The 21,824-nt window shown below is 49.1% G+C and overlaps 1 protein-coding gene across 8 annotated transcripts in view; it reads left to right on the top strand.

The window, feature by feature from the left end:
• LOC144504560 (filamin-A-interacting protein 1-like) overlaps positions 1-21,824 on the top strand; it is a 250,722-nt gene that overhangs the window by 109,977 nt on the left and 118,921 nt on the right. For all 8 annotated transcript variants that reach the window (XR_013499668.1, XM_078230084.1, XM_078230087.1 and 5 more), the window contains exon 3: positions 9,981-10,154. Coding sequence is in view for 7 of the 8 variants with exons in the window: in XM_078230084.1 (XP_078086210.1) it covers positions 9,981-10,154 (174 nt within the window). In the remaining variant the exon portion in view is untranslated. The remainder of the gene's footprint in view (positions 1-9,980; positions 10,155-21,824) is intronic.

Consider the following 21,824-nt stretch of genomic DNA (forward strand, 5'->3'; position numbering starts at 1 on the left):
GATCCAGTATGGTACCCCATGTTTGGATAGTGCTATTTCTGCAGTATGTCAGAACTCTAGACAATAACATTGTTTGACAGGCAGGGAAAAGATGCATTGCTCAGATGTGGGAGTAAAGAGTTAGTAAACTTGAGCTCATCCAATACTCTACTGCCCATATCCTAGCTTGCACCAAGTTCCATTCTACTATTATTTCTGTACTTTTCACCTCCTTAATCTCTCTCTCTTAAACAAATTTTACTTTTCCTCTTTATTTTGCATTCTCCACTATTCCTCTGTTTATTTCTTAATCATTAAATCTGACGAAGGGTCAGCCAGAATTGAAACATTGGCTCTGTACATGTGCCTGTTGTGATTCAGGCACCAGAACACCCAGATCCCTCTGCACCTCAGAGCTTTGCAATCTCTCACCATTTAGACAGTGGGGTGGCATGGTGGCATAGTGGTTAGCATTGCTGCCTCACCGCGCCAGGGACTTGGGTTTGACTCCCAGCTTGGGTTACTGTCTGTGTGGAATCTGCATCTGTCTGTATGGGTTTCCTCCGGGTGCTCCGGTTTCTTCCCACAGTTAGGTGCATTAGCCATGCTAAATTTTCCCTCCGTGTACCCGAACAGTGCTGGAGTGTGGCGACTAGGGGATTTTCACAGTAACTTCATTGCAGTGTGTGCCTACTTGTGACTGATAAATAAACTTTAACTTACTTTTAGTAAGCTTATTTTATATTCGTCCTGCCAAAATGGACAATTTCACATTTGCTCACAGTATACTCCATATGCCAGATTTTTTTGCACTCATTTATCTATGTCCCTTTGTACCTTCCTATGTCGTCTTCACAATTTACTTTTCTATTTTTGTGCCATCAGTAAATTTAGCAACCATACCTTCAGTCCCTTTGTCCAAGTCATTTATATGAATTGTACAAAGTTGAAGCCCTAGCACTGATCCCTGTGGCACACCACTCATCACATCCTGCCAACAGAAGAAGATCCATTTATGCCAACTCTCTGTTCCCTGCGAGCGAACCAATCTTCAATACATGCCAATATGTTACCCCCTACACCATGAGCTTTTATTTTCTGCAATAACCTTTGGTGTGGCACCTTATCAAATGCCTTCTGGAAATCTAAGTACAGTACATCCACTGGTTCCCCTTTATCAATGGCACATGTAACTCCATCACAGAACTTGTGGTGGGTGCTAATGGCAATGCTGGGATGGGGGGAATACAAAAAGTCCCAGAACAACCGCCTATCAATCTGGGCGGAAGGAGTAAAATGAACAAAAAAGAGGAGTAATGATGCAAAAACCAGCTGTAAAATCCATGAAAGAAAAGAGGATGTATCAGGTATAAGCTGCATTTTATTTGAAATGGTAATAAATTAGATGAGTCACATCTGTTCCAATGTTTCTCCAACTAAATCGAAGAGCTGCTTATTTCATCTGAAATTTACTGCAGGAATTCCCTCATCATTTCAAGTTTTAAAGTGCATCCAGGATGTAAAGATGAAGGTAGCTGGCACTGAAACTCATTAATCTCCAATATCTTTGTTGGCATTTACAGATTCTACTTCACAACTGTTCTAAAAGTCAAATCTGCAAAGCATCAGTCTTTATTAGCTTTTTGAAGAAGTCCCATGTGTTATTTTTAATTGAATTACATTATTATGAAGTCATATTTCAATGCCCTGTGGAAGAATCAAGGCCACAAAAAAACACTCTCTCTGGTTGAAAGGACAGAAATGCGCAGGACTGTTCAGAGGCAGATTGGTGAGATTTGTAGAGATTGTACTGCAGAGCACTGAGCAAATACCACAACCATTTCACAAGCTAGGAATAAGGTACATGGGACTGTAGCACTTATTTTAACTCGAGTCCAGAGAAATATCCATCCCCTTGAACAAAGTAGTTTTGTAGTTACAGATAGAATACCTCCAATCCAGCAACCTTAGGACCTAGTAAGTGTCGGATTTCAGAATTGCTGGTTTTCAGAAAGAAATCGGGGACACAGAAAACCAACTGATACGACTTCAAACCACTGTAGGTTAGTGGCAATGTCACTGCTGATATTAATTCATTTTATACATTAGATTTAATAAAAACAGAAAATGCTGGAAAAACTCAACAAGTCTGAGGAGAGAGAAACAGAATTAACAGGGTTGATCTTGAGCCTACGCTCGCCATCTGCAAATGTCAGCAGAGCCTCGAGATCTGGAAGTCGCAGTCCTTGCCAGAGAGAACGCAATTTCAGATCTACCCCGCAATGTCATTCATTTGAATATATTTAAATGCTATTAACTCACCCCCTCACCAGATATTGACCACCCTCCCCACCCCCGCCACATATTGCTACCAACGTGGTTTGCAACAGGTTCACACACAGCCTGTCGTGGGAGTCTCCCCTCAGGTGTAAAGATACGTATAGCTCCCGGGAGTGAGGGACAAGGCCTGGCAGTGCCCTGACAACGCTCCCTGGAATTCCCCCATGGCACATGTTGGCACCATGCTCACGCCAACCTGGCAGTGCCAACTTGACAGTGCCAACATGTGCCAAGGGGTGGGGCCCAGTGGGAGCCTCATGGGGGGATTTGTTTAACTGAAACAGGTGCAATGTGCATATCTGTTCCTTCTGTCTGCAAAGAACAGGACGCTGTGTAATATATGTAGCTTCCGGTACACACAAATGCACGTGAGCCTAACTGACAATCTTAAGTTGGTTATCTGTGTAATTTTTCACATACTGTGGATTATCAAACAAATTTTGTTCAATCACAGAATCACATCTGATGTTGGACAATGTGTTTTGTGTTTTGCAAGCATGGGCTGGTTGGATACGGTCTGTACCTTGCCCATTACGAACAGTGGCTAGGACATGCTGTTTGATATGATCCGCCTTTGGGATGTATGGCCGACATATCTAGGATCACACTAGCACTGAAATGAATGCACAAGCTGCCTTTGCAGACACAACAGGAGTTGGCAGGTCACAAATCTCTTTCGCTATGTCTATGGCCCAATTTCAAGCCAGCTTTCTGCTTGGAACTTGCACCTATGCACTGCCTGAAAATAGACTCAGCCAAATTGATGTGCTTCTCTATAGGGGTTAAATACAACCACTCCAAGGTTGTCCATGTACATTTGTTTTATTCATTCATGGGACGAGGGCATCATTGCTCCTGAACTGGCTGGCTTGCTCGGCCACTTCAGAGGGCATTTTAGAGTCAACCACATTGCTGTGAGTCTGGAGTCACATGTAGGCCAGATCAGGTAAGGACGGCAGATTTTCCTCCCTAAAGGCCTGCATCGGGGTCACCAATGCAGATGTCAGTGCAGCTCTCTCAAAGGTCAACCCGCGGAAAGCGACTGGCCCGGATGGGGTACCCGGATGAGCGCTCAGATCCTGTGCGGATCAGCTGGCGGGAGTATTCGCAGACATCTTCAACCTCTCTTTACAACAATCTGGGGTCCCTATCTGCTTCAAGAAGACGACCATCATCCCGGTACCTAAGAAAAACCAAGCAGCGTGCCTTAATGACTATCGGCCGGTAGCTCTGACATCCATCATTATGAAGTGCTTCAAAAGGCTAGTCACGGCACGAATCAATTCCAGCCTCCCGGACTGCCTGGATCCACTACAGTTTGCCTATCAACGCAACAGGTCCACAGCAGACGCCATCTCCCTGGCCCCGCACTCAACCCTGGAACACCTAGATAACAAGATGTGCTCTGTCAGACTCCTATTTATTGACTACAGCTCAGCCTTCAACACCATTATTCCCATGAAACTCGTCTCCAAACTCCGTGGCCTGGGCCTTGGCTCCTCCCGCTGCGACTGGACCCTGAACTTCCTAACTCACAGACCACAATCAGTAAGGATAGGCAACAACACCTCCTCCACGATATCCTCAACACCGGTGCCCCACAAGGCTGTGTTCTCAGCCCGCTACAATACTCCTTATACACATATGACTGTGCGGCCAAATTCTCCTCCAATTCAATTTTCAAGTTTGCTGACAACACCACCGTAGTGGGCCGGATCTCAAACAATGATGAGACAGAGTACAGGAATGAGATAGAGAATCTGGTGAACTGGTGCGGCAACAATAATCTCTCCCTCAATGTCAACAAAACGAAGGAGATTGTCATCGACTTCAGGAAACGTAAAGGAAAACATGCCCCTGTCTACATAGAACATAGAACATAGAAAGCCACAGCACAAACAGGCCCTTCAGCCCACAAGTTGCGCCGATCACATCCCCACCTCTAGGCCTATCTATAGCCCTCAATCCCATTAAATCCCATGTACTCATCCAGAAGTCTCTTAAAAGACCCCAACGAGTTTGCCTCCACCACCACCGATGTCAGCTGATTCCACTCACCCACCACCCTCTGAGTGAAAAACTTACCCCTGACATCTCCTCTGTACCTACCCCCCAGCACCTTAAACCTGTGTCCTCTCGTAGCAACCATTTCAGCCCTTGGAAATAGCCTCTGAGAGTCTACCCTATCCAGACCTCTCAACATCTTGTAAACCTCTATCAGGTCACCTCTCATCCTTCGTCTCTCCAGGGAGAAGAGACCAAGCTCCCTCAACCTATCCTCATAAGGCATGCCCCCCAATCCAGGCAACATCCTTGTAAATCTCCTCTGCACCCTTTCAATGGCTTCAACATCTTTCCTGTAATGAGGTGACCAGAACTGCGCGCAGTGCTCCAAGTGGGGTCTAACCAGGGTCCTATAAAGCTGCAGCATTATCTCCCGACTCCTAAACTCAATCCCTCGATTAATGAAGGCCAGTACGCCGTACGCCTTCTTGACCGCATCCTCCACCTGCGAGGCCGATTTAAGAGTCCTATGGACCCGGACCCCAAGGTCCTTCTGATCCTCTACACTGCTAAGAATGGTACCCTTCATATTATACTGCTGCTTCATCCCATTGGATCTGCCAAAATGGATCACCACACACTTATCCGGGTTGAAGTCCATCTGCCACTTCTCCGCCCAGTCTTGCATTCTATCTATGTCTCGCTGCAACTTCTGACATCCCTCCAAACTATCCACAACACCACCTACCTTGGTGTCGTCAGCAAACTTACCAACCCATCCCTCCACTTCCTCATCCAGGTCATTTATGAAAATGACAAACAGCAAGGGTCCCAGAACAGATCCCTGGGGCACTCCACTGGTCACTGACCTCCATGCAGAGAAAGACCCCTCCACAGCCACTCTCTGCCTTCTGCAGGCAAGCCATGGGGACGAAGTAGAAAGGGTCGAGAGCTTCAAGTTTTTAGGTGTCCAGATCACCAACAACCTGTCCTGGTTCCCCCATGCCGACATAATAATTAAGAAAGCCCACCAACGCCTTTACTTTCTCAGAAGACTAAGGAAATTTGGCATGTCAGCTATGACTCTCTTCAACTTTTACAGATGCACCATAGAAAGCATTCTTTCTGGTTGTATCACAGCTCGGTCTGGCTCTTGCATTAATGAACCAAACAGGTTTTTATGACAATGGTTTCACGGTCATCATTATATTTTAGTTCTAGATATTATCGAATTCAAATTTCACCATCTGAATTGTGGGATTCGAATGCAAGTCCCCTTATTACCCTGGATCTCTGCATTACTAGTCTAGTGACAATACCAATATGCCACCATCTGAATGGATCTACTTGCTCTCTGCTGGAAAGGATGTGTGCAGAGGAACATCGAAATTGAACAAGGAAAATCCGTTGGAAAGTTTGGGCAATGGTGATCACCATATGCGAACTCTGAGTTCAAAGGATAAAATTGACTGTTGACAGTGCCAGTTTTTGAACATGTTTCATTATCAAATTTGCTTAAATTGAATTTATTTATTAGTGTCACAAGTAGGCTTACATTAACACTGCAATGAAGTTACTGTGAAAATCCCCCCAGTCGCCACACTCCGGCACCTGTTCGGGTACACTGTGGGAGAATTTAGCATGGCCAATCCACCTAACCAGCAAGTCTTTGGGTCTGTGGGAGGAAACCAGACCTGGAGGAAACCCACGCAGACACGGCGAGAATGTGCAAACTCCACACAGACAGTGATCCAAACTGGGAATTGAACCCGGGTCCCTGGCGCTGTGAGACAGCAGTGCCAACCACTGTGCCACCTTGCCTGCAATTTTGAATCTGCATTCACCACAAACGCAAAGGGCAATATGGGCACAAAGTATCGCCAGAGTCGGAAAACAAGAATCTCACCGGCAAGGTCTCATTTTCCATTCTCCCCACCCATGACGTGATGAGGTTTCTGCCCAGAAAGGTCGGGAACCTCATTTCAATAAATTTGAATCTGGTTAAAGAGCATCCCTGCTGTATTGTCCCCCGCATTGGGATCTCTCGCCATCAGGGTTTACAAGTTTTTAAAAATAGAGGGAACCAAGCCAAGGGAACCCACAGGAAGTGAACACACAGGTAAGCATAGCCCCAGGTGGAGAGAGACACGCCTTGTTAGCATCTCAGCACTGGCATATGACATCCTGGAGCTTCCCCCTGGGCAGTGATAGAGGGCAGTGCCAAGAGGGCTGTCTGGGGAACTCCCTTGGAAGGATCCCCTTATTAATGAAAGTAGGGGGGAGGTTCCCCTTGTGCATGTGGTGGGGGAGGATGGAGTCGTTCCTCATGTCTGTAGGGCATGGGGGTTCTGCGTGTGTGTGTGGGGGGGGGGGGGGGGGCGGGGGAGAGGTTCCTATTGTTTCTATCAGAGATTGCTCACTATTCTTGCATTTATTGGCATCATCCTGCCAACAGGATGATGGCATGGGCCTTGCCTGCAGATTTTTCCTGCACAGAGTACTGGATCATCTGGTGAGAATAGCTAGCTGTGCAGCCTGTGAGCTGCACGCCAATTTTCTCACCTCAGCCAGGAGAAAATGGGAAATTCCACCCTGTTTCTCAACCTTTCTAATGGAAGTTGAATAGTTCCTCATCCCCATCCACCTTCATTAATGGCTCTGTTAAAGTAACAGTGGGAGGTATTTCTTCTGAGCACATTAAGTGATAACATCGCTGGGAATAATTTCCATCTTTACACAATGTGGATAATTTTGCCACAGTTGGGATTTCTGATATTCATGATGTGGATTCATGATATTGGGTTCATGGCACACTATTTGTAACCCCCACAGAGTTTCACTGGCTGTCTTGTCTGGAGACAATACACATCTTTTTAGCCTGTCTAGATGCTCTCTCCACTCACATTGTTTTGTTTCTTAAAGACTTGATTAGTTGTAAGTATTCGCATTCCAACCATTATTCATGTAAATTAAGTCTGTGTCTTTATATGCTCTGTTTGTGGACAGAATTCCCACTCACCTGAAGAAGGGGCTTGCAGCTCCGAAAGCTTGTGTGGCTTTTGCTACCAAATAAACCTGTTGGACTTTAACCTGGTGTTGTTAAACTTATTTCTGATATTCACAGGCCTTGTTTCATTTCTCCTCATAGGTGCCACCAGCATTTTTTTGAAGCAAAGTAATTCCTTGTCAATTTGTCAAGGTTTCAGAAGTGCAAACTATAGCTCACAGTCAAAAGCTGATTGGTTTGGTGAAAAATCAACCTGTGAATGGCACAGACTTCCTGATCTCACTCAATTGTTTATTTTTCAATCCATCACTGCTCCCTTTCATTTACCCTTTACATAAACTGTGCAGAAAGGAGGTTGGGAGTTACAGACACAGTGAACAAGGGACGCTGTGATACCACTTCACATTTTTCAATAGGCAACCATTTTAGTCCATGTGAGGACATTTCCTTTTTCCAGTGATCTCATTTTGGTGTTGTATTTAGTTGACAGAAAGATTTCATTCTGGGTGACCACATAGATTCCATGTGTGTTTAAACAGTCGAGGAAGGAGCTTCTTTCTCTAGTCTGACCTAAGTTTTAACTGCACAACCATTGACATTATGTAATTGCCGAGAATAAAAATGTTTTGGGGAATCACAGCTTTTATTAACTGGTTTGTAAGACAGAAGGTCAATGGGAGCTTCGAATGAAGCAGAGGAAGAGTTAGAAATATCTATGCTATGCGATAAACAATACAAATCCGTAACTCCCCTTATATTCTTTCTTTTGTTTATTCATGGGACATGGGCGTTGCTGGCTAGCTGGCATTTATTGCCCATTCCCAGTTGCCCAAGGGCAGTTTAGAGTCAACCACATTGCTGTGGCTCTGGAGTCACATGCAGGCCAGACCAGGTAAGGACAGCAGATTTCTTTCCCTGAAGGACATTAATGAACCAGATGGGTTTTTCTGACAATCAACAATCATTCCATGGTCATCGGTTGATTCTTAATTCCAGATATATTTTATTGAATTCAAATTCCACCATCTACCGTGGCAGGATTCGAACCGGGTCCCTCGAACTTTGCTGAATTTCTGGATTAAAAGTCTAGCAATAATACCACTAGCCCATAGCCTCCCCTGTAACTTTAACATATGGGGCTGGATTTTCAATCAGGGTGTGGGCACACATTGAAAATCATAATCTTGTTTGGCATCACTGAATGCCAACATCTCCATGACGCAACTCAATTTTCAAAGGGAGGGTGGAAACCGAGAGCCAGCAATTTGTATGCCTCCAATGTACAGCTTGTTGAGCTTATTGTGGAGTTCATTAACAGTCTTTGGAGTTACGGTTTGAGAAGAATGAGGAAAATGGTGGGTCTGGGATATGTTAGAGTGCAGCTGTCGTGACACACAGTGGGAAGCCATGAATGCACTGGTCAACTGTTGTGAAAAAGAGAAGATTTATACTCAGTGGCTCAACAAATGGCATCGAGTTGCCATTGCTGGTGTTGAAAGGCTTACAATTGTTAGTAATGAGTTGTTGGACTCATGAAGAAACATAAGGCCAAGCACTGTTTGAAATTTAAACCAGGCAGCTTGACCCTGAATGGTTAAGGTATTACTTTGAGGAATGTGTCAGTGAATGGCTGTCACTTATTCTGTTTCATAGAATGACCAACAACAATCCCACCTAGGCCTTATCCCGATAACCCCACATATTTACACCGCTAATACCTCTAACCTATGCATCCCGGGACACTAAGGGTTTCTCATTATAACTTAGATCAGATTAGACAAAGAAGCTCCTTCCTCAACTGTTTAAACACATATGGAATCTGTGTGGTCACCCAGTATGAAGTCTTTCTGTCAACTAAATGCACCGAAACAGGCAAGTGAGCATGGCCAATGCACCTAACCCGCACATCTTTGGACTGTGGGAGGAAACCCATGCAGACATGGGGAGAATGTGCAAACTCCACACGGGCAGTGACCCAAACTGGGAATTGAACCCAGGTCCCTGAAGGTGTGAGGCAGCAGTGCTAACCACTGTGCCACCATGCTGCCCATTTCAGTTAAACAGTTAAACATACAGTATGATTACAATATAAATTATTGTATTCTCTTTTTCTCAGTATTCTTGTGAAATGTCCTGATGAGTGCAAGATACAAAACTTCACATGTCTGTTTTTTCAGCATGACTAAAGTCTAATAAAAGTCTTAATCATCCATATCCTTTAAAGTAGCAATAGCTGAAATTGTAATCACTGGAAACCTCTTCTTTTCATGTAAATGAACATTGTGCAATTAACAGCAGAAATCAGAGCTGAGTCAAGCAATATTTTCCCTAGGGTTCAGATGTTTCAGTATACTAATGGATGCCTAGGCTCTCAGCCAAGAATGTATAATGAAGGTCATGACCAGAGCCCAGTCCAGCGCCTTCAAGGACCCTGTTGAAAATTGGTAACATCAGGAATGTGGTCAGGAGTTCAAGAATTGGTTCCTGGCTACCATTTTCAACTCTCCACTGAGTCTCCAAAATACTGCAACTTACTGAGCCGTACTAATCCCTGAACCAGTTAAATTGTTTTTATTTATTTCCCTTATCCCTTGAAATAAAGCATTAACTTGTGAAATAAATTTAAACAGGTTCTACTCAATTTTCACAGGCTCGAGAAGATGTTATTCACTTGCTGAAATCGAACAAGGTTAATCCGGTGTCTCTAGAGGCATACTACGGCCTGGCTGTTCCTGAAAACATTCTACGGACATTGTATAGGGATGCCAATCAAGCCCAGGAAAAGAAGCCAGGGGAAGATGTTTATGAGAAGCCAGTGGCAGAGGTATGGTTTCAACTTTGCATTATGTATGTGCTTTTCCGTAAATCATTGATTTGAAGCTGTAAATCTGAGCATCTCTGTTGATAAGTTAGAGACACCGGGGTCGATTTTCATTGCTTTCACCTGGGGTTAATGGGAAATACTAGCCCCCTTTAAAAAATGGGAATATTAAAAATGTCTTAGTATCCATTTAAGGTCAGAACTGTGCTGCGATGGGATTTTTTTTTATAGAAACCCTGCAGTGCAGAAGGAGGCCATTCGGCCCATCGAGTCTGCACCAACCACAATCCCACCCAGGCCCTACCCCCACTTATTTTACCCGCTAATCCCTCTAACCTACACATCCCAGGACTCTGAGGGGCAATTTTTTTAACCTGGCCAATCAACCTAACCCGCACATCTTTGGACTGTGGGAGGAAACCGGAGCACCCGGAGGAAACCCACGCAGACACGAGGAGAATGTGCAAACTCCACACAGACAGTGACCCGAGCCGGGAACCGAACCCGGGACCCTGGAGCTGTGAAGCAGCAGTGCTAACCACTGTGCTACTGTGCCGCCCTGGACTCAGCCAACGAACAACATCCCTATCAAATGGTGCCAGAGTCTCAAAATCTATATTCAGAAACTTCTTGAGATAGGATGCGAGCATTCTATTCATATGCAGTGTATATGCAGCAGAATGGTGGATGATTATAAAGAGAGGAATTACTATGCTTAGTACTGCAATAAATAGAATATTCCATTTTTCACAACTTATATTAAAAAGTTGAGTATTCAGAAGAAGTATGAACATAACCATTAGTTATCATCCATTATATCTTATCAGAAGTACATATGGGATTTTATACTTTTATTCAAGTTCCTCCTCTATTTTTGTGTAATGTTACCGCAATGACTGGCATTTAAGAAACACCTTCAACATTGGTAAAAGTGCCAAGTGTAAAAAGTTGATAGTCTAAAGGAGGAACCCAAGAGCAGGAGTCCTTCCCGAAAAATACACTGATGGACATTGGGGAAAAAGAGTATCAGGTTCAACTGAGATGCTTCCAGAATCAAATTGTCTACCAGCATTCAATAAAGGGGGCTTTTGTTGCCAGAATTACACTGCCGAAGGGGTGGGGCTTTTGTTGGTCCCATGTTGGAGTGTCTCTCTTGTCGGGTGGGGGGAGGGGTCATCATTCCATGGGTGGGGAGGTGGCGGGGGCTCGTCAATGAACTCTGAAATCGGGACACCCTTTAAAAATGGTGCCCCAATCTCTGTGAAGCCGGGCTGGTCGACTGTTTCCCATTGGGGATTTTTTCCTAACCAAAGGTGGTTGAATTTCTGTTCAGTGATCCCAACTCCAGCGGGAAACACTTCAATTTTCCCACTAGGGGCAGCACTTAATTTTTATTGTGGTTGCAGGAACCCCTGTTACGAACTGGGGTACATTGTATATATCACACAGGGATTACAGGAACGTTATGAGCTAGAATATTCTTACTAGTTTTCAACGTTTTGGATGCTGCCTCACCCAGGGACCAGTTTTACTTGTGTTGTAATGTTTCCTTTAGAATCCCAGTTGTTGAATTACCACTGATCAAAATGGTGTGCAGGTACAATTTTCTTGGATGCGAGTTTGTGAAATCTGGGGGTGATTGGTGGGAAAGCTGTTCTCGATCACACCTGTTTTCTCAGTTCAACTTCTCACTCGAATCTCCCCACTCTGTGCATTGCAGAGGTCCCAACCGTGAATCTCATTAAAAACCCAGGGGGGCGGGGTCTATTCGTGTCGGAGTCTGACAATTCTGGAACTCTGCGCATGCACAGTGGCCCCGATCTGTCAGTCTCCCCATTTGCTGGGCAGCTTGATCACTGGCCAGCCCAGGACCCCCGCAGTGCTGCCCTTCCAGCCCTGTCCCGGAGCGTCCAATCGCACCGATGTCCAGCCCACCCCCCCAGTAGTGGCGATCCCCCCACCCCCCTCAACCTGGCAGACCCCTTCCCCCCCCCCCACTGACCCCCCCCTGGGGTAAGACCCCCCCCCCCCCCCAACCCCAGTCCACCCCAATCGCTGCTCTCCTTCCATCCCAGACCGATCCCAAAATGCAGAGTGGCAGCAGGACCCCGCACCCTCACCAATCACCCCATTGGCCCCACTCCCTTGGCACTGCCTGATGCCTGATGGGCAGTGCCAAGGTGTTCCCTGGGCATGGGCACCCTGGCAGTGCCAGCCAGTACCCCCTACCACTGTCCAAGGGGCAAAGTGCCCATGCCCAGGGGGCACCACTCCCCCTGCCACCCAAGCCCTGGGGGGCCCCGATTGCCCCCCCTTCATTCCGGCAGGGTCTCCCGCTAGTTCCCTGAACATGGGGAGCTACTCTAAACCCTGCCGGAATGAAGTACTCCTGGCGGGATGGGAGATTCAATCGGGACCTGTAAGTTCCCGGTAATTACATTTAAAATACATTTAAAACATATTAATAAAAGATTCAAATTACTTGCCTGTCTTCCCACCGATTTCCAGCGCGGTCTGGTCTCCGACTATTCTCCGGCTCTGGGAGAGGCGCATGCACAAATCCCGGAACAAGGCCGGCCACGAGCATTCCCACCCCGACATGCCAGAAAAGTTGCAGTTCGGGATGGGAGAATCGCCCCCCTGGTTTCTTGTGTCATGACAACGGAAAACTATCTGCGAGAATGATGCTTTGGCACTTCCTCAAATAACGAAATAGCCACTTCACCCATGTCACAGACAGCTGCACGCAATGGTTCCACAAAATGAGGAAAATTTCCCACTTACACACCAGGGGTGGAATTCTTCCTCAAAACATTTGAAGTGTCAAATTCGCATGAAAACTCAATCGCACCGATGTCCAGCCCACCCCCCCCCCCAGCAGTGGCGATCCCCCCACCCCCCTCAACCTGGCAGTCCCCTTCCTCCCCCCCCCCCCACTGATCCCCTCGGGGTAAGACCCCCCCCCCAGGAGGCAGGTTCTTTCCCCCCCCCACAGTCCACCCCAATCGGTACTCTCCCTCCATCCCAGACCGATCCCAATGCAGAGTGGCAGCAGGATCCCCCACCCTCACCAATCACCCCACAGGCCCCACCCGCTTGGCACTGCCTGATGCCCGATGGAGTAATTCACGCTGTTTTCTTCAGTGGGAGTTCAGAGAAGAATCACTAACACTCTGTGCACTGCAGAGGCCACCAGCATGAATATCGTTAAATTTCAGGGGACGGGGTCTATTCTGGCCGGAGAGGCTAAAATTAGCGTGCTGAGGGGGCTACTGCGCATGCACTGATCTGTCAGTGCCGAGATCGGCACACGCGCAGTGGCCCCACACTGACAGCTTCACCGATTGCTGGCCAGCTCAATCACTGGCCAGCCCCGCAACCCTGAATCACCAGCTCTCTGCCCCCCACGGCCCCCGACCATTCTCGGGCCCAGCCCTGACCCCCTGCCCCCCGCCCACCAGGATCTCCAGCACCCCCCCACTGACAGTAAGCGCCCGCCCCCCCCACAGTTCCGTCCCCCTCCCTGCAGTGCCGACCCCCCAGCAGGCTGACCGCCACCCCTCTGGCTGACCCGCCCGCCCCAGTCACTGGCCTCCCTCCTTCCCCGACTGATCCCGACTGCAGAATGGCAGCAGAACCCCCCACCCCCACCAGTTGCTCCCTAGGTTCTGCCCCATCAAGCCCGCCCCCTTGGCACTGCCCCATGCCCGATGGACAGTGCCAAGGTGCCCCCAGGGCATTGCCACTTTGCCTTTTGGGCAGTGCTAGGAGGCACAGGCTAGCACTGCCAGGGTGTCAATGCCCAGGGGCACCACCACCTGCCACCTGACCCCCTGGGGGATCCCGATTGGCCCCCTTCACTCCAGCGGAGCCATCCCGATAGTTCCCCGAAAGTGGGGAGTTAGTGTAATCTCCACTACAGTGAAACACTCTGGCTGGGTGGGAGAGGCTAAAATGACCATTTAAATAGTCTCTGCGTTTCCCCGCCGATATCCGGCGTAGAGCAGATGCCACTGGAAATCTGGTGCTGGGAATCACAAGCGGGGTGCGAACGTTTCCGCAAACCCCGCAAATCGGCTGCCGCGGGATTCTCCCGGCCTGCTGCACTAAACAATTAGTGTAGTGGGATAGGAAAATGGCAGCCCAGAACTTTGATGAAGCACAAATTTAATTGTGTCAAGTACCTTTTGCTGATAGATATATTCTAATTTCTTAGAACTTGCAGTATAGGCACAAGCCACTCAGCCCAACAAGTCTGCTGTTGTATGCTCCACACGAGCCACCTTCCACCTGACTGCATCTCATTGTCTCAATCCTTTTCCCCTCAGCTCTCCCCTTGTCTATGCTATTGGCCTCAACTGCTCCATGTGGCAGCAGGTTCTACCTTCTAATCACTCTGAGAGTAACACTGATGCCCTTATTCACTAGCATTTTAAAATTTTCTATCACTTCACAAGGTTGTAGAATTATACCTTAAAATAGATATCACTAAAATGGCTGCCTTTTCAATCCAGCCTCCTCCTTACTTCAATGTGGTTCTTCTCAATATTTTCACAGTTCTCATCTCTACTTGTGAAATTAAAACTATTTACACCCAGTTTGCTGGTCTCAGAGGGTTAGTGATTAGGAGGGAATTAGTGTGGGCGGCTGTGGTGAACCATCGTTGGTTCCCACTGGATAGTACTGAGCCAGGGCTGGCCAGTACTACAGGAATGTATATAGGTTACTGTGGGATCGTACTAATGTTGCTGTTGGGTTAGGGTGGGATTGTTACACCTGTGTTTGTTACTGTTGTGGCACATCCCAGTCGGGCTCCGCCTCCTGGGAGAGGTATAAGACTCCCTGCTCGGACTGGACCCCTTCAGTCTGGGATAGTGTGTTAAAGTTCTGATAGCTCCATTGTTAGTTAATAAAAGCCTTCTTTTACTGAAGCTTCGAGCCTCGTGTCCAATTGATGCGCATCAATTTTATTAACTAAAATTAAACTCTCGACGGAAGAAAAAAAAAAGAGAAAGGAGAGTATGGAGCAAATCCTCAAGCCAGAACGTCTGACGCTAGATCCACGTGCGGTGGGCGCTGCTAACACCTTCGACCACTGGCTGAAGTGTTTTGAAGATTACCTAGCAGCCTCCGCAGCGGTCACCACAGATGATGACAGACTCCGGGTCTCCATGCGAGGGTAAGCGACACAGTCTACCTCGCGATCCGTGCGGCCACCACTTACCCTAGGGCCCTCGAGCTTCTAAAGAAGCGCTATACGAAACCTCCTAACGAGATCCACGCTCGTTACCTCCTCGCTACACGACGTCGGCAGTCGGGCGAAACCTTGGAGGACTACGCCAATGAGCTCTTACAGCTAGCCAGGGGCTGTGACTGCAAAGCTGTGTCGGCTGAGCAGAGCATGTACGACCTCGCCCGGGATGCGTTTGTGGCCGGGGTCGGGTCTTCATACATCCGTCTCAAGCTGCTAGAAAAGGGCAATCTCAACTTTACCCAGGCCATGGAATTAGCTGAAATGCTCGAGTCGGCTTCGAAGAGCTTAGTCCTGTATCCAGAGGACCACGTGGAGACAACGTGGCAGGAGCAGTCGCAAATCCCTCCTCGCCCCTCATGGCGTGCTCCCATGTGGGCCAGACGACGGCTGCAGCCCCATGCGGCCCGCGGTGCTATTTCTGCGGAGGAGCAAAACATACCCGACAAAAGTGTCCCGCTAAAGCGGTAATCTGTACCACATGCGGTAAAAAGGGGCATTATGCAAAGGTGTGCAGATCGAAGCCCAGGAACGGCAGTGCGGCCTGCGACCCTTCGGAACTGGGATCATCACCATCGTCGTCGAAGTCCTCGCGGGGTTCGTCCACGCGCGAGTCCAGGACGACGCCATTGCGGCCGACGGAGTCGGAGGAGGATGACCACCAGGGGTCGCTAAGTTTGGCGCCCTCACCCATGTGCGATTCATGGGGGCGGCCATTTTGGTCGACGATGACCACGAGCGACCAGCAGGGGTCCTCAGCGTCGACCTCAGCTGCCTGCAGTGACGTTCATGGACCAATGGTGGCGTCGATCATCCTGGACCAGGCTAAGCCTCACAGGCTTGATCGTTCGATGATGGATATCCAGGTAAACAATCATGTGCTTTATTGTCTGTTTGACAGCAGGAGCACTGAGAGCTTTATCCACCCTGACACTGTGAAGAGGTGTGGACTCCAGATTCAACCTGCCAAACAGACAATCTCTATGGCATCAAGGTCCCGGTCTGTCGCTGTGCTAGGACGTTGTGTGGTAACCTTGAAAGTACAAGGCACAATTTACGAGCGTTTCAGGCTCCTTGTGTTGCCGTATCTTTGCGCACCAATTCTCCTCGGACTAAACTTTATGGTCCACATGAAGAGTGTGATCCTACAGTACGGTGGGCCACTCCCTTCGCTGGCAGTGGGAGAACAGCAGTCTCCAAATTGCCCAACGCACCCCCCCTGCAATCGTTTTACGTTAAAGATCACCACACCCTCTTCATTACAGAATCTGGTACCAGGCTGCAAGCCCATCGCTACTAAAAGTAGGCGTTACAGCACTGAGGATCGGATCTTCATCAGATCTGAGGTTCAGCGACTCCTCAAAGAAGGGATCATACAGCCCAGTGTTAGTCCGTGGAGAGCACAGGTTGTGGTGGTCAAGAGTGGGAACAAACCCCGGATGGTCATTGATTACAGTCAGACCATTAACCGATATACGCAGCTGGATGCGTATCCTCTCCCGCGCATATCTGATATGGTCAATCAGATTGCGCAGTACCGGGTGTTCTCCACCATAGACCTCAAGTCCGCCTACCACCAACTCCCCATTCGCCCAGAGGACCGACAATACACGGCCTTTGAGGCGGATGGTCGTTTGTATCATTTTTTTAGGGTTCCATTTGGTGTCACCAATGGGGTCTCGGTCTTCCAGCGTGCTATGGACCGAATGGTGGACCAGAACAGGCTGCGGGCTACCTTCCCGTACCTGGATAATGTCACCATCTGCGGCCATGATCAGCAGGACCATGACACAAATCTCCAGAACTTCTTACGCACTGCATCTCGCCTGAACTTGACCTACAACAGGGAGAAGTGTGTATTCCGTACGCGCCAGTTAGCCATCCTGGGATATGTGGTGGAAAACGGGGTCATTGGCCCTGATCCAGACCGTATGCGCCCCCTTGCTGAACTTCCCTTGCCCGCTAGCGCAAAAGCACTGAGAAGATGCCTAGGCTTCTTCTCCTATTATGCGCAGTGGGTCCCCAACTACGCGGACAAAGCCCGTCCGCTTATTAAGTCCACGACTTTTCCACTCACGCCAGAGGTCCAATTGGCCTTCAAGGAATTGAAACACGACATCGCGAAAGCCACGATGCACGCGGTAGACGAATCCATCCCTTTTCAGGTGGAAAGCGATGCATCTGATTTCGCCCTGGCCGCCACACTTAACCAGGCGGGCAGGCCCATCGCGTTTTTTTCCCACACCCTCCAAGGCCCCGAAATTCGGCATTCAGCGGTGGAAAAGGAGGCCCAGGCCATTGTGGAGGCCATCAGACACTGGCGCCATTACCTGGCGGGAAAGCGGTTCACCCTGATCACGGACCAGCGGTCCGTGGCGTTCATGTTCAACAACTCGCAGAGGGGCAAGATCAAGAATGACAAGATCTTGCGGTGGAGAATTGAACTCTCCACCTATAACTACGATATCATGTATCGTCCAGGGAAACTCAATGAGCCCTCGGATGCCCTCTCGCGCGGAACATGCGCTAGTATTCAGGAGGATCGCTTGAACGTCCTCCATAATGATCTGTGCCATCCTGGGGTCACTCGGCTCTACCACTTTGTCAAAGCCTGCAACCTGCCTTACTCGGTGGAGGACGTCAGGTCGGTAACAAGGAGCTGTCGGATTTGTGCGGAATGCAAACCGCACTTTTACCGACCTGACCGGGCACATTTGGTCAAGGCCACTCGCCCCTTCGAGAGGCTGAGTGTTGATTTTAAGGGCCCCCTTCCCTCAACAGATCAGAACGTGTACTTTCTGAACATAATAGATGAGTACTCCCGGTTCCCGTTTGTTGTCCCCTGCTCGGACACATCGGCTGCCACGGTGATCAAGGCATTCCGTGATCTTTTTACCCTGTTCGGGTACCCCAGCTATATCCATAGCGACAGGGGCTCGTCGTTCATGAGCGATGACTTGAGGCAATTCCTGCTCTCATACGGGATTGCCTCTAGTAGGACCACGAGTTACAACCCTAGGGGTAATGGACAGGTGGAACGAGAGAATGCTACAGTCTGGAAGGCTGTCCTATTGGCGTTGAGATCCAAAGGTCTTCCAGTCTCCCGTTGGCAGGAGGTCCTCCCTGATGCGCTTCACTCTATTCGCTCCCTCCTGTGTACGGCAATCAATGCTACTCCCCACGAGAGGATGTTCTCATTCCCTCGGAAGTCTTCCTCGGGGATATCTTTACCAGCCTGGTTGACGTACCCAGGACCCGTCCTCCTGCGGCGACATGTAAGGGCCCGCAAGTCCGACCCCTTGGTCGAACAGGTCCACCTCCTCCACGCCAACCCTCAGTATGCCTATGTGGCATATCCTGACGGGCGAGAGGACACAGTCTCGATCCGAGACCTGGCGCCCGCAGGGGACGTAGCAACTCCTGTCGCTCCCATACCCCCAGTGACGAATCCATTATCCCTTATTTCTTCCCCGGACGTAGCGCGGGCAGCATCGGGACCATTGCTTAACAGTTTTACTCCAATGCACAGCTTGCCTGAGCCCCGAAGATGGTCGCCACCGCAGGATGTGTCAGGATCCCCTGCACTACCGTCTCATCAGGGTCAACCGGCCTGTGAGTCCGTGGGAAAACAGCTGGACGCCGTTTTGGGGAGAATGCCACCGCAAGTGCCTACTCCGGTGTCACCGCCGGTATTGAGGAGGTCACAACGACGGTGCGGTCCTCCAGACCATCTGAACTTATAATCTGCTGACATTTTAGTCTGTTTTCGTACCCCGCCGGCCTTTGTTCTCAAAGGAGGGGTGAATGTGGTGAACCATCGTTGGTTCCCACTGGACAGTACTGAGCCAGGGCTGGCCAGTACTACAGGAATGTATATAGGTTACTGTGGGATCGTACTAATGTTGCTGTTGGGTTAGGGTGGGATTGTTACACCTGTGTTTGTTACGTTTGTGGCACATCCCAGTCGGGCTCCGCCTCCTGGGAGAGGTATAAGACTCCCTGCTCGGACGGGACCCCTTCAGTCTGGGATAGTGTGTTAAAGTTCTGATAGCTCCATTGTTAGTTAATAAAAGCCTTCTTTTCCTGAAGCTTCGAGCCTCGTGTCCAATTGATGAGCATCAGCGGCACGGTAGCACAGTGGTTAGGGGCGGCACGGTAGCACAGTGGTTAGGGGCGGCACGGTAGCACAGTGGTTAGGGGCGGCACGGTAGCACAGTGGTTAGGGGCGGCACGGTAGCACAGTGGTTAGCACTGCTGCTTCACAGCTCCAGGGACCTAGGTTAGATTCCCGGCTTGGGTCACTGTGTGGAGTTTGCACATTCTCCTCGTGTCTGCGTGGGTTTCCTCCGGGTGCTCCGGTTTCCTCCCACAGTCCAAAGATGTGCAGGTTAGGTTGATTGGCCGTGCTAAAATTGCCCCTTAGTGTCCTGAGATGCATAGGTTAGAGGGATTAGTGGGTAAATATGTAGGGATATGGGGTTAGGGCCTGGGTGGAATTGTGGTCGGTGCAGACTCGATGGGCCAAATGGCCTCTTTCTGCACTGTAGGGTTCCTATGATTTCTATGATGAGGAGTAAAATGGCTTTGAATTTGAGCTGTGTGAAATGGTTCCTCTGAGTTTGCTGCAGTAAAATGTCTCCTTTGTGAATACCTTTCTGATTTTATGCTACCTAGCAAAGCCTCGCACTACCTGCATTTTTGTACATCTTTGAGCTAAAAGACTGGGAAGCATGTACATTCAGGGCAGAATTTTACCAGTTCGCCCTGGCCATCGATGGGTGGAGCGAAATCACGCGAGAGCTGTGAAATCAGGATGACGGCCGATTTCTCGGCTCTCACGATCTTACCAGAAACAAATTGCCAGCGAGGTAAGCCTCTCGCCCATTTCCAGCGAGAGGCTGAATATATTATTTAAATTTATTTAAATGATTATTTGCGTGCGATTAGAAAGCCCAGCGCTCAATCATTCGGGCTCATTTGCCTTTATGGCCTCGCAAGGAGAGGTTCTCTCCGGCGAGAAAAACACCTGCTGCCCATGAATGGTTGAGTTTTCCTCGCCATTGAGGCCTCCTGGGAGGCCCTTGGTCAGTGCCAGCCTGGCAGTGCCAGCCTGGCACCCTGGCACTGCCAGTCTGGCACCTTGACAGTGCCCACCGGATACTTTGGTACTGCCTGCCGGGGATTTCTGGGGCTGGGGCCTGAAGGGGATATGGGGGTGGGGTCTGGAGGAGCGTGGCCTGGAGGAGGGGCAGGGCCAGGCCAGGGTGGCCCGATCAGGGAGGGGGGGGTCGCTGTGCACGCTGCCACTCTGCCTATGATCGGTGAGGGGAGGGAGGGGGGCCCATTGTCGTTCTGCTGCTGCGATCAGTGGGGGGAGGGAGGCGCAATCATTCTGGGCAGTAGGGAGGGGCAGTGGGGGCTACATGTTAGGGTGGTGTGGGGCTCGCGATTGGCCGCAGGCCCCCGTGATTGCCAGCCCCACACATGTCAGGGCATGTCTGAGGACCAACCAACTTCAGCCTAAGATCTCATAGAATCACAGGGCAGGATTTTCTGGCTCCACACCCAATGCCAGCTCAATGGATTTTTGACTGGGCCGCTGAATTTCCCACAGCAGATCCCACCGCGGCAAGGCCAGAAAATCTCAGCTATAGAATAGTGAACACAGAAGGAGGCTATTCAGCCCTTCTAGCCTGGACTAGCTCTTATGGTGAGCGATCAGGTTAGTCCAACTCACCTCATCCAATTCTGTGGTTTGGAAAACTGCAAATGTGAAGTCTTTATGCAAGATAGGAAGGAGCATGCCCTGTTTACCTATCATCTGTCATTGGGAAAATGCAGGAATCCATTATTAAGGAATTAGTAGCAGGAAAATTAGAAAATCATAATTTGATGAAGCAGAGTCAACATGAAACCATAGAAACCCTACAGTACAGAAAGAGGCCATTCGGCCCATCAAGTCTGCACCGACCACAATCCCACCCAGGCCCTACCCCCATATCCCTAAATATTTTACCCGCTAATCCCTCTAATCTACGCATCTCAGAACACTAAGGGGCAATTTTAGCATGGCCAATCAACCTAACCCGCACATCTTTGGACTGTGGGAGGAAACCGGAGCACCCGGAGGAAACCCACGCAGACACGAGGAGAATGTGCAAACTCCACACAGACAGTGACCCGAGCCGGGAATCGAACCCAGGTCCCTGGAGCTGTGAAGCAGCAGTGCTAACCACTGTGCTACCGTGCCGCCCAACATGGTTCTTAAACATGGTTTAAGAAAGGGAAATTCTGTGTGGCAAATTTATTAAAGTTCTTTGAGAATGTGGGACAGCATGGTGGCACAGTGATTAACACCGCTGCCTCACAGCACCAGGGACCCAGGTTCAATTCCTGGTTTGGGTCACTGTCTGTGTGGATTT

This window comes from Mustelus asterias, chromosome 15 (genome assembly GCF_964213995.1).
Source record: "Mustelus asterias chromosome 15, sMusAst1.hap1.1, whole genome shotgun sequence".
Taxonomy (NCBI): domain Eukaryota; kingdom Metazoa; phylum Chordata; class Chondrichthyes; order Carcharhiniformes; family Triakidae; genus Mustelus; species Mustelus asterias.